The following is a 12,429-nucleotide window of genomic DNA, read 5'->3' as shown; positions in this document are numbered from 1 at the left end:
TATATCACAAGGGGGAAGTTGAGGTGGGGCTAAGGAAATTAACATATAAAATGGCGATTATAACATAATCTAACTAACGATTCTAGCCACTGCATATACTATAAAAGATATTTGTGTCGATTTGTCCTCTTTATGCTTAGTATTTTAGACCCAATATACATTTGATATGACAGTCTAGATACATAATAATGCAGTTGTGAACATATAGGCTTCGGTATAGAGAGATAGACCAGACAAGTATGATATTAAAATTCTATTTCCGAAAATTAAAAATATATATTCTTAAAAATAAAACCATGTAATATGAGCTATATAATTATTATCCACTCACTATTTTAAGACCAATCAAGCTCTAAGCAGGCCTTTTTTAGTAGATCAGGAGGGCCTGGTCACGGTCGGAATTGAGCTGCTTAGCTTGACGTACCGCTGATGTACGCCCGACTCCTTAAAGCCATATATCGATTTTTAATAATTGTTGGTTAAAAATAGCAAACTAGATTTTAATAAATGGGAAATTTTGCACTAAAAAAAATATATATTTTCATAACATGTAATGTACGTATCATCAATTTTATATTATATAAATAAATACATAATGTTAAATGATGACAGTGTTTTGTTCGCAAAAAATAATAATATGTTTGAAGGAAAATATTATTCTTAACGAAGAGCCCGGAACTAAGTTTATTCGTTGTATAACTAATTATCGTTTCTCCACAGTAATGTGATTAATAATAATCAATGTCAAACATCATAAAACCTCGTTTATTAATTGAAGAAGAAAGAAACACCGCTTTCATGCTGAAAGGTACTACATGAGTTGACAATATACAATCGGGATATTGACGCTCATTTTATTTTATTAAAATAAAAATCGAACTAAAATATTTCCTTCCCAGAGATTAGCACAAACTAAGCATGTACATAGTGGTGTATAAATAAACTTAAAAATAAACAATAAAGTAAAAAATATGGTCCTCTAGTAGAACAGGGCTTTAATTACATTATTAATTGAAAGAAAAAGATATGATCTGTTTTCTATTTATTGAATAATTTCAGTTATATTGAATTTAAAATCTTTAGAGGCAGCAGGTATATTTCCGTGAGAAAAAGATTAATATTAATAGTAGAACAAATACCAACACTAACATAATATATTTCCGATTCTGTGCAACCGAAATAAAAAAAAAACAAGAGAAATATAAACAAATAAATCGAGGCGGCCTGCGAAGTGGGTACACCAATTCTACGTGTAACCTTTCGAAGCTGCATGAAGTAAAAATCAAAAAATACACATAGTGCAGCCCAAAGAAGGGACAATTACGACATTTCACAGGAACAAAGACTGAGCTGAATGCTGATCTAACAAGGAAGCCTCTCTTTAACAATAATTTTATAAAAGAGCATTAAAAAAGGTGTAAACTTCTGGCTAATTTAGCCGAACAGAAACGACCTAGTAGCTAAATAGCTATTTTTAGAGATAGAGAGAGATGATATGTGTTGAACTTGGCCACCGCTTTATCTGAATATCTGTGGTTTGGCCAAAGAAAGTCGCCAGGTTTGTATAGCCAGCAGGAAAGAAAGGAGAGAGATGTGAAAATACACAGCTTTGTCTTATGCAGCTTGGCATTCATTTCTATCTATCTCAACTCTATCCTTAGTTTGTTCAGATCTGCAACAGACTCTGTCTAGATTATCTTTCTTCTCATATCTATATTTTATATGGTCAAATAGTGAAGAAAAATATCAAGACGTACTTCAGGAGATAAGGAAGCTGCAGGTGGCTAGCTTGTGGGATTTTCAAGAGGGGAGTTTCAATTATCTTCCCCAGAGGCGGAAAACAAGCTTTAAGTTACAAGAGTAGCTCCTTTTATGGCGTCGAATAGCATGAACATGCAACAATTACAACAGCAGCAGCAGCAGCAACAGCAGAGTCAAGATCATCATCATAATCAGTATCAGCAGATGTCGTATGGGATGATGATGCAACCAGTTATCTCGTCGTCGACCATAATTAATCATGCGCCCAACTTCGTGTAAATTGATTTCTTTATTTATTGTTTGTTCAACTACTAATTTGTTGAATTGATTGGTTTGTTTTTGTTGATGATTTGATAATTTATGTTATTTTGTGGTGAATGATTTTATCAGTAGCAGCAGCCACAGCAAAGATGGTGCAGGAGCATATGATTTAGGTGAATTAGATCAAGCACTTTTTCTTTACCTTGACAGTCAAGACCCATCCTCCTCTACTGTCCAAGATCAAAGACGTGAGTACTACTGATCAGATTCTCTCTTTCTTTCTCTCGCTCTAAAACTCTCTCTCATCAGTTTTTATGTTCTCTCTCTCTCTCTCTCTCTCTCTCTCTCTCTCTCTCTCCCCCCCCCCCCCTCTCTCTCCCTCCCTCTCTCTCTCTCTCTCTCTCTCTCCCTCTCTCTCTCTCTCCCTCTCTCTCCCCTCATGTCTTCTCTCTAGCCTCCTAGCTAGGCTAGTTCTCATGTCTGTCTAATATATTCTCTGATTAATGATCTGGTGGTACAAGGCAGCAATTTATGGATCATAACAAAGGCATGCATGTTCAAAAGTTGATCTCTCCCTGTACTATTTCTTTGACCAGATCATTAACTTGCAGAAGTATAGCAAAATTAACTTTCAGTACTTGCAAAGAAAATATTCCTTTTCTTCTGTCTTCTTCTTTATTTCACTTGCTATATGTTTTTTCACCTTGGTACTTTTTGGAGTTTTGGACCACGACATGTAACAAACTTTTATTCTGATCGATCATGATCTTCTCGGGGAATTTCTTTCGCTTCAACTGACAAAAACACAAGTACCATCCCTCTCTACATATCAGTGCTAGGAGCTTTTCATCTTTTTCACTGCGATTCCTTCTTGTTTCCCTTTTCAAGTTTAAAACTTCCAAAGCATGACCCCAAATCTTCTTCCATCACTATTAAGTAATCATCAAAAAAGATATTTACTGTTAATTATGTAAAAAGTTTTTGTGTATTCTAAATCATTTATATATATTGTGCAGATAACTCTGGGATGAGACCACCAACACTGAACATATTTCCTTCTCAACCAATGCATGTAGATCCATCAGCCTCCAAGCTACAAGTACTTAAATGCATATAAAATTGTTAACGAATCCGGTATTATAAATATTGGAGAAGATTAATTGTAAAAATGGGTTTGTTATGTGTTTGGTAGGGAAGTAATATGGGGTTGGTTTCGCCAGCAACGAGCGGGTCGAAGAGATCATCTGAGCCGTCCATGGAGTTATCTAACACGAAAACGGAACATCCTCCTCCTCGTCCACCTACATCTGCTGTTGGACCTCCACCGCCCAAAGCTGTCAAGGTTGGACTTGCACTCCTGCATAATATAAACTAATTGTCGTTGTTGACTAGTAGATAATTGGATTAATTATTGCAAGAGCATCTTAGTGTTGGTACAACTTAGATATCATTTTAACCACCTCCTTCAATTATCAATCAGTATTATACGTTGATTCTTATGATTATATGTTTTGTTTATTGTGTACGTGGCAGCGTGAAGGAAACAATGGCGCAGGGCGGCGGGGTCTGACATCGAGTTCAGAGCATGACGGACCCAAAACTCCAGACCCTAAGGTATGTAAATAATCACTCATGATCCTAATTAATATGTACTGTGCATTATGAAAAGGAGGTTAATTGCAGTTTGATATTTTTGTAAACAGACATTAAGGAGATTAGCTCAAAATAGGGAGGCAGCTAGGAAGAGCAGGCTGAGGAAAAAGGTGAATTAACATATAGATGGAGAAAAGAGATTTACTAATTTGAGCAACTAATGTTTATGCACCTAGCAATATATATATCAATCAATATCATGCTAACTTGGTGATGTTTTGATTGATATTTGCTCCAACAGGCGTATGTGCAGCAGCTAGAGTCAAGTAGGATGAAACTTACTCAACTAGAACAAGATTTACAAAGAGCTAGAGCCCAGGTGCCTACTCTCCCTTTGCTGCTAATAGTTTCAGATCTAGCTTTCATTTGTGCACACAGTATATCTCTTGATATTCTTTATCAAGCCAAAAAGTTTGAAATTTGGTTACTAAGAATAGCGGAACTAATCAAACCATCTGTAATTCATGTACTGTGTTAATTAGGGAGCTTTTATGGGTGGTGGTGGTGCTCTTCTAGGAGCGGAACAAGGACTTCCTCTCGGCATGGGGAACCTTAGCTCAGGTATTTCCAAATTAATTAATACTTAAACTTAGTTAAGCTCATTGACATTGGTAATATTATGCAAGGAAATTTATAATGTTGTTGATATTTATATTTTTGGAGCACGGTACTGTGCACCAACTACTTAATCAAGCTGAGTATATGCATGTCTACATGTTAACTACAGATGCCGTCGTGTTTGATATGGATTATGGAAGGTGGCTTGAAGAGCACCACCGATTAATGTGTGAGCTCCGAGCAGCAGTGCAAGAGCATTTACCAGACAACGAGCTCCAACTCTATGTGGATCACTGCCTGGCACATTTTGATGAGGTGATGAACCTGAAAAGCATGCTCGCGAAAACTGATGTTTTCCATCTTGTTTCTGGAAACTGGAAGACTCCAGCCGAACGTTGTTTCATGTGGATGGGAGGCTTCCGCCCTTCAGAACTCATCAAGGTATGTATTACATAAACACATGCATCACACATCAACTGAAACCAGGCCAACCTATATACATTAAAGTTCTCATGTGCTTTTTCTTGCAAAAGAGGAATAAAAGGGTCGGTGAACGAGTGGTACTACCAAAATTAGGTTTTGTTTGTAGTGAGAAGTGGTCCTGATTTAATGGGAACTTTGTAAAGGTGATAGTCTAGTTAAAAAGGGTAGCACGCAAACCCTAGATATATCTAATTAAGTTAGGTTTAGGTACTTCTCTCTTGCTGTAAATAGGCCTCCATTAGAATTTGAAACTATCTTCCCTCACTCTTAGGCCATGATGGTTTCATTAAAATGCAGGGACTATTAATCAATTAATTCTGCAATTCTATTTTATTGAGTCTGCAAGTAATTATAGTACTGATCATGAGTGTAATTAGTCAATTATGTGTTGTTATATTCGGATCCATAAAGGCATTTCACTCTTTGCACTATTCTGTTTATGCCTGCTGTCTGTCTCCACATGCACGCAAGTTTCTACTTGATCATCAGTGTATATTATAAGTTTATCATGAAGCATACACATCCAATAACTAACTAGCTAGTGCATATATAATGATGGAATGGAGCAGATAATCGTGAACCAGATCGAGCCATTGACAGAGCAACAACTGATGGGAATATGTGGACTGCAACAGTCAACACAGGAGGCAGAAGAAGCACTGTCACAAGGACTTGATGCTCTCAATCAATCACTCTCAGATGTCATTGTTTCTGATTCTCTCAGCTCTCCACCAAACATGGCCAACTACATGGGTCAGATGGCCATGGCCATGTCTAAGCTCTCCACTCTTGAAGGTTTCGTTCGACAGGTCCGTACTCATTACACCTTAACTAATTACTCCCTAGCTTAATTACAAACATTATGCATAAATATATATATAAAAAAACCTAATCTTTCCATCCAACTCACTATCAAACTGTGACCAGGCTCTCTAGGGTCTTTCTGTTATAAATTAGTAATCAAATAATCATATAACTCCAATGCATATATGTTCATATGTCTAACTAACTTATAGCCAAATTTCACCCTAAAGTGGAGCAGGTCACAGTTAGTTGTAGTTGTTATGATTTATATGACATAACCACAGATATTATACTGTCTGTGTAGCCAAAGTTGATTGTGTAGTATACATTCTCAATCCATATATTATCACACATTTACTTAACACTTAACATTTCCCGATATCGAATCTGTGGAACATTCTCAGTGAGGGAAGCCACCAACTGAAATTCCTTCCCCCCTCAATTAATACTATTGTTTGTTGCAGTGAAACTGAGTCCATTTATGAGCATCCTGATCATACATTAACATTTTTGCCTAAAGAACAACCATACCAAGGTGAAACTAGTGGGCCAAAAATATCACTATCAAGAATGTATATCCAGCCCATATTTACCTGATGTCATATTCATAAACAGCATTTGACTTTGCTGGACACTATTAACTTTTCTGTGTTGACCAGCACGCGCAATAAAGAACAATGAGCTGCGGTTTTTATAATGTTGGTGTGATATTTATGCAGGCGGATAGTCTGAGACACCAGACAATTCATCGGCTGCATCAGCTCTTAACGGTTCGTCAAGCAGCGAGATGTTTGTTGGCTATTGCAGAATACTTTCATCGCCTCCGCGCTCTCAGCTCTCTTTGGGTGGCGCGTCCGCGTCAAGATTAAGACAACTTGATTACTTTCTTTAGACTAATTTAGCTTTTTCGATATCTTTTGTGCGCAATGTTATAAACTTCAGAAATGATAATTTTCTTTGTTGCACCTATAGATGTATAGGAAGTCCCCAGACCACAAGAAGTTAAACTATAAAGTAGATTAATCTTTTAATTACTATCTCCTTTTTTTTTTAGATATTCTTGTTAATAAGCGGTTTTATATATCGTATGTATCTGAGCATATTTAACAGGAAACACAAAAAGTATTCAATGCATGTATGGATGGTACTACTAATACATTTGGAATTTTGATCAAATAAACGTCGCAGTTGCATATTTCTTTACGCTTGATCCTAATTTAGATTTTGAAAAAATATTAAATAAAAAGTCCTCATAATCTTTTTAACAAAATCAATTTTTTATACGACTTGGCACATATTTTTAAAAATATATAAAATATGTTATAAAAAATATATAATATAACTTCATCACATATTTTTATATTTTTGATATTAATAACAAAAAAAAATGAAAATTAAAATAATTTATTAGATTATTATGAGAGTCTCAAACCTCTGAAGAAAAGAGGGACCCTTGGGAGAATATACTTGAAGTGAAGTTATTAAGGTCTTAAAACTAATTATATAATAGTTTTGATACAGAAAAATCTGATTATATAATTTTTTGATTTATAATAAATTAATGTTTCCCCGATTTTACTTGCTCTGTGAAATATGGTTAAAATAAAATTAAATAATAAGCAGAATGGTTAAATTATAACTACATATGCAACAAAAATATATTTTTACAGTTATAATATGATTTTTCTTAAAAATGATTATTAGCTCATATATTATTCACGAATATAATAATAGAATGACATGTTTTCCTTTTCTTCATCGGGCCCGAGACAAAAGTAAAAACCAACGGACTGGCTTTTACAAACGCAGGCCCAAATCACTCTTCGCCACAACGGTCCAATAGCACCACAAAACCCACAATCACAAAACCCATATCAAGTAAAACCTAGGGTTTGAGTATAAACACTGAACACACAAGCCGCAGCACCATTTGGCGAAGCAGAGAAACACACAGATCTTACAAGCAAGCTTCAATGGCACCCAGCACCAAGACCAAAGTGAGCCGCAACCCAGACCTCATCCGTGGGGTCGGCAAGTATTCTCGATCCCAAATGTACCACAAGCGTGGTCTCTGGGCCATCAAGGCCAAAAACGGCGGCGTTTTCCCCCGCCACGACGCCAAGCCTGCGGCGGCTGAGCCGGTTGTTAAGCCTCCCAAGTACTACCCAGCTGATGATGTCAAGAAGCCCTTGGCTAATAAGCGCAAGGCCCGGCCCACCAAGCTAAGGTTCGTTTAATGTTTTTTCATTTATTTTGTTAATTATTAGGTTGTGTATGTATTAAGTGTGTTTGTGTTTGTGTTCAGGGCAAGTATTACACCGGGGACAGTGTTGATTATCTTGTCTGGGAGGTTTAAGGGCAAGCGTGTTGTGTTTCTGAAGCAGCTCGCATCTGGATTGCTTCTTGTTACTGGTGAGTTTTGAATGTTATATTGTTTAATGTTTTTGATTGTGTTTACATGATATGATTGTGTCTGTTTTTATTTGTTAAATATGCTTAATAAGTATGAGATGATATGTTGTTCTACTTGATTCCATGTACAATTAACTTGAAATGAGGAGAATAAGTTTTGCGGCTTGGAAATGATAGAGTGCTATTAGTGATTATTTGTTATACTTCTGAATTCCTTATAACATTATCTAGACATGCCTAATGGAATGTGCATTGCTAATAATAAATCAGAAGAGAATTTGGTTAAAATATTCATCACCGTTTCACTGTGGATGCTCTTAAAATATACATTGCATCTGCATTTCGGTAAATATGTCTGGCGGAGCAAAGGAACAATAGGATGAATATATTTTAACAAACCCACACACTCTTCTTATCTCTTGCAAGGTTTGAACCCTTGACCTATAACTAGACCAAGTTACAAATTTCTTTTGGGGGTCTGAAGGCACAATATTTTCTTTTTGGCCAGCCTCTTTTCAGATTGTTGTTTGTGCACATTTTATCTGTTATTGGTGTATTATTTTTAATGTTAATGGCCTTGCCTGGGTTAATGAATTTGCAGCTCTATTTGACATGTGTATTTGGAATGAGTAGATTGATCTATAGTTTATCCATTGTTGATTGGTCTTAAAGCCATAAAGGTTTGTGGTTATGATTTTTGATTATCCTTATGTAGTCATGTGTAATTTGTGCCATTACATTATTGCAATATCACAGAAATATCCTTTGAGACACATTTCCTTTGTCATGAACTGTTAAACGCCAAATGCAAGACTATCCAACCCTTCCTCTAATTTCATCTCTGAAACTTTACTAAGTTGTTTATTGCTTTATTTAACAGGCCCATTTAAAATTAATGGCGTCCCTTTGAGACGTGTCAACCAAGCATATGTGATTGCTACATCTACCAAGGTTGACATTGCTGGTGTTAATGTTGAAAAGTTTGATGACAAATACTTTGCAAAGGAGGTAGCAAAGAAGAACAAGAAAGGAGAAGGGGAGTTTTTTGAGGCGGAGAAAGATGTAAGACTTACTCTGAATTTATCTTTTCAATTTTTACTTTAAATTCAATTCCAAATGCTTAATAATTAATATATGCGTCATCTCCTCCCTAAATTCATAGGAGAAGAAGACACTCCCAGCAGCTAAGAAGGAGGATCAGCAAGGGGTAGATGCAGTCTTGTTGAAGTCTATTGAGTGCGTACCAGACTTGAAGACGTACCTTAGTGCCAGATTTTCCCTTATGTCAGGAATGAAACCCCATGAGCTTGTTTTCTAAGTTTATGTCAGTTTGTTTGTTCACCAGTTTTTCATCTACAATTTCTCTCATTTGTGAGATAGGAATGTACTATTTTGTTTCCTTAGATATTAAGATTGCTGATAAATTAATGAACAATTTCATTTTGCTGAGTGATTTTTATTTTAGTTTTACTTGTTGATTATCTTGATTCTTGCAAACTTTTGAGGTTAGAAGATACCATGTGCAAAATTCTATAATCTGCAGTGTTCATGGGTCGGTGTCTTTAAGAATATCATTCGCCAACATTGATGCAAATGCCTAATTCCTCTGATTGTTGGCTTTAATTCGTATTTACAGGTGCGCAGAGCAGGGTTTAGATGAATATTGGTATATAACTTCCTTTTGACAAAAGATAAGCATAGTATGTGAAATGCAGTGTTAATGAGTTGAACATTGCAATACGCGATGATTGTGTCCCCAGCTGTTTTATGTGGTACTCATTGTCTAACTTGTGCAGATTCTCTTAAATCAAAACGCTGTAAATTTGTAATTGTGTTTCTCAGGAAATTTTATTTGTAAATATGAATTGATGTTCTGTGACAAAGTTAAATAGATTCATAACAATGGCGGTGGTAAAATATAAACGAGTTCCTCCCAGCTTTAAGCCTAGCATGCAGGTAACGGAGAACCACAGAGGCAACGGTTATGAAAGTACTCAGTGTAAGTAAAGCTCTGTAATTTGCCTCCTACAGGAATCTGCCCACACAGTCTGTTATAACTGATGTTAAATTGCTGCAAATTTTCCAGTGCAGTCAACGCCTCTGGAACACTTCCCTTTAATCTGTTATGGTTTAAATCCAGAGTATCTAAACTCTCTGGAAACTCAAGCTTCGAAATATCAAACTCAAACAAAATTCTCGAAAAATCTGCGTCCTCCAATGTCTTGTTTCTCCCGAACAAGAAAGAAATATCTCCTTCAAGTGTGTTCCTAGAAAAATCGATTCTTGAGAAGTTCAAACTGCCTAGAGATTTTGGGACCGAGCCTGTGAGTTGATTGTGCGAGAGGAAGAGGTCTGGCGGGGATGATCCAGTGAACGCTCCGAAGGATTCAGGAATTGTTCCAGTGAGTCTGTTGCGGTCCATGTGAAGAGCAGCGAGGTTGGGAAGGAGAGATAGAGAGGGAGGGATCGAGCCCGAGAGCTGATTGAACGACAAGTCTAGATATGTCAAGGCTTTGAGCTGGCTAAAGAATGAAGGCACAGGTCCTGTGAGGTTGGTCCAGCTGAGTCGGACCATCCGGAGGTTGGAGAGTTTGGCAATGGCTGATGGTATTTCTCCGGTTACATTTGTAAGATGACGGAAAATTAGTATTTCTAGAAAAGGCAAGTCTCCGACTTCAGCCGGGATTTGTCCAGAAATATTACCCTGGAAGATGGTGAGGGCATTGATGCGGTTGGTGCTGGGATCACAGTCTACACAGTACCAGTTGCAGCACTCAGTGTCTGGGATCCATGAGGCCAAATGGTATGGGTTATTAAGGGCTAGCTTGATTTTTAAGAGGACCTTTTCGTCCTTTAAGTTGCACCTCTTTGAGTAGGAAGGTAATGACAGGGAGAAGAAGTAAAAGAGGAAAATAACAAAGAGCTTCATTTTCTAGTATTTGCAAATATAGTTGCTAAGAGTTTCCATTTATAATATGCATTTTTTCCATGTCGACTGCAGCCATGGAATCTGTATCTGGATATTTTGATGCCTGCAGTGTGAACTGATCGACTAATAATTTAACAAATGACTTCATTTCGAGGAGAAATAAATTTCGGGCAAGAAAACAGTCGCAAATTTGGTCATACACATGAGAGGATGGCAACTGTTGCAACTTGCAAGGGTATCAGTGGAATGAGCAGTTCATTTCTCTTACGGAACTATGGCATTTGAACCTTATGAATCTATAGGGGTTATTATGGTCTTAAATTTTTGGCGTTTGAATGTTAGACGAGAATTGTGAATGAAAATGAAAGGTATGAGAATGAGTATCCAAAGAATGTGGAGGGAACGATACAAAATAGGTGATGTTAGGTAACATGGACTTTGGTGATCCAAAATATATTATATACTTATATATAATAAACGTAAGGGAGATAATTTGGTCGCATGGTCCTCTGGTCCAAAAGCTTATCATCCGTTGGATCTTATATTGAACAAATAAGCACCGTTAGATTGGAACAAAATTAAATTCTGTTCTAGAAGGCAACTGATATCTACTTGCATGTTTATAATTTCTTTTGTGAATGCAAAACAAATTCTGTCTTTCACATGTATATGATTTTTTTAAATCCTTTATAAATATTTCCTACCAGTTTTATTCGTAGAATCATATAAATCTCACCGTCACAATTTTTTTATAATATATTTTAAAATTAATAAGCCGGATTTATGTGAGGAACAGATACAAAAATTCTTTCTTAATCCAAAATAGATTCTACCTTCTTATTACATATTTATGATTCTTTTTCTTAATTCAAAACAAATTATGTTTATCAATTTTAATTTAGAACCATATAAATTTTTTGAAAAATATTTAAATCACATTATAATAATTTTAATATAAAATACATTTATTAATATAATCTAATAGGAGTTGGCATAACGTATTCCACTCAAAATATATTAAAATTTAATACTTTGGCATGATACATACGAGAAAAGGAATTGCTTGATTAAAATAATTTATTTGAAACCATTAATGGCTGTGATGATGTATTTACCAAAGTTCTAACTTACAAACAAATCATAATTTCGAATTTTATTTTATTGAAAATTTTAATTTATTATTTATAAATTAAATTTTTTCACATCATTTAAAATATATTTAAAAAGTTTATAAATAATTAAAAAGCTCTCATGCCTTGCACGGGCTATAAGCTAGTAAGGATAATAATTATATGTTTAGACAATTATTATAAAAGATATGTTTTGGTCACAAAGTTAGAAGAGGATTGATGGGTATTAACCCAGTTGGAATTGGATTCTGATTTGAGTTGAAGATTTCAGAATTGGATTCTAATTGCAGTTAGGAATTTCAGAGTTAGAGTTAGATTCTGATTTGTCTAGTTTGAGATGGCTATATATACATAGTCATATTGTGTTTGATAACAGGTATGCTCAAGATGTAGACTTAGGTATCGCTTGCGAGCGGATGCTTAAGTAGTAGGCTTGAG

At 35.7% G+C, this 12,429-nt stretch overlaps 3 protein-coding genes across 3 annotated transcripts; 2 read left to right on the top strand and 1 right to left on the bottom strand.

Annotated features, from left to right (window-relative positions):
• Positions 1-1,502: 1,502 nt before the first annotated feature.
• Positions 1,503-6,573, top strand: LOC108216563 (bZIP transcription factor TGA10). Its single transcript, XM_017389357.2, has 11 exons — positions 1,503-2,036; positions 2,152-2,270; positions 3,039-3,121; positions 3,215-3,364; positions 3,556-3,636; positions 3,726-3,785; positions 3,917-3,994; positions 4,158-4,236; positions 4,403-4,674; positions 5,286-5,525; positions 6,240-6,573. The coding sequence occupies exons 1-11, from the start codon at positions 1,873-1,875 to the stop codon at positions 6,387-6,389; spliced, it is 1,476 nt and encodes a 491-aa protein (XP_017244846.1). The 5' UTR covers positions 1,503-1,872; the 3' UTR covers positions 6,390-6,573.
• An 823-nt stretch (positions 6,574-7,396) lies between these two features.
• On the top strand, positions 7,397-9,381 carry LOC108219479 (large ribosomal subunit protein eL6x). The gene is made up of 4 exons (XM_017392953.2): positions 7,397-7,747; positions 7,826-7,932; positions 8,813-8,994; positions 9,095-9,381. The coding sequence occupies exons 1-4, from the start codon at positions 7,494-7,496 to the stop codon at positions 9,248-9,250; spliced, it is 699 nt and encodes a 232-aa protein (XP_017248442.1). The 5' UTR covers positions 7,397-7,493; the 3' UTR covers positions 9,251-9,381.
• Positions 9,382-9,750: 369 nt separating this feature from the next.
• Positions 9,751-10,963, bottom strand: LOC108219478 (polygalacturonase inhibitor). Its single transcript, XM_017392951.2, has one exon. The coding sequence runs from the start codon at positions 10,859-10,861 to the stop codon at positions 9,878-9,880; it is 984 nt and encodes a 327-aa protein (XP_017248440.1). The 5' UTR covers positions 10,862-10,963; the 3' UTR covers positions 9,751-9,877.
• Positions 10,964-12,429: the final 1,466 nt, after the last annotated feature.

The sequence above is a fragment of the Daucus carota genome, chromosome 4 (genome assembly GCF_001625215.2).
Source record: "Daucus carota subsp. sativus chromosome 4, DH1 v3.0, whole genome shotgun sequence".
Lineage (NCBI taxonomy): Eukaryota > Viridiplantae > Streptophyta > Magnoliopsida > Apiales > Apiaceae > Daucus > Daucus carota.
Note: the sequence above shows the minus strand (reverse complement) of the source record. Positions and strands in the feature narration are given on the sequence as shown.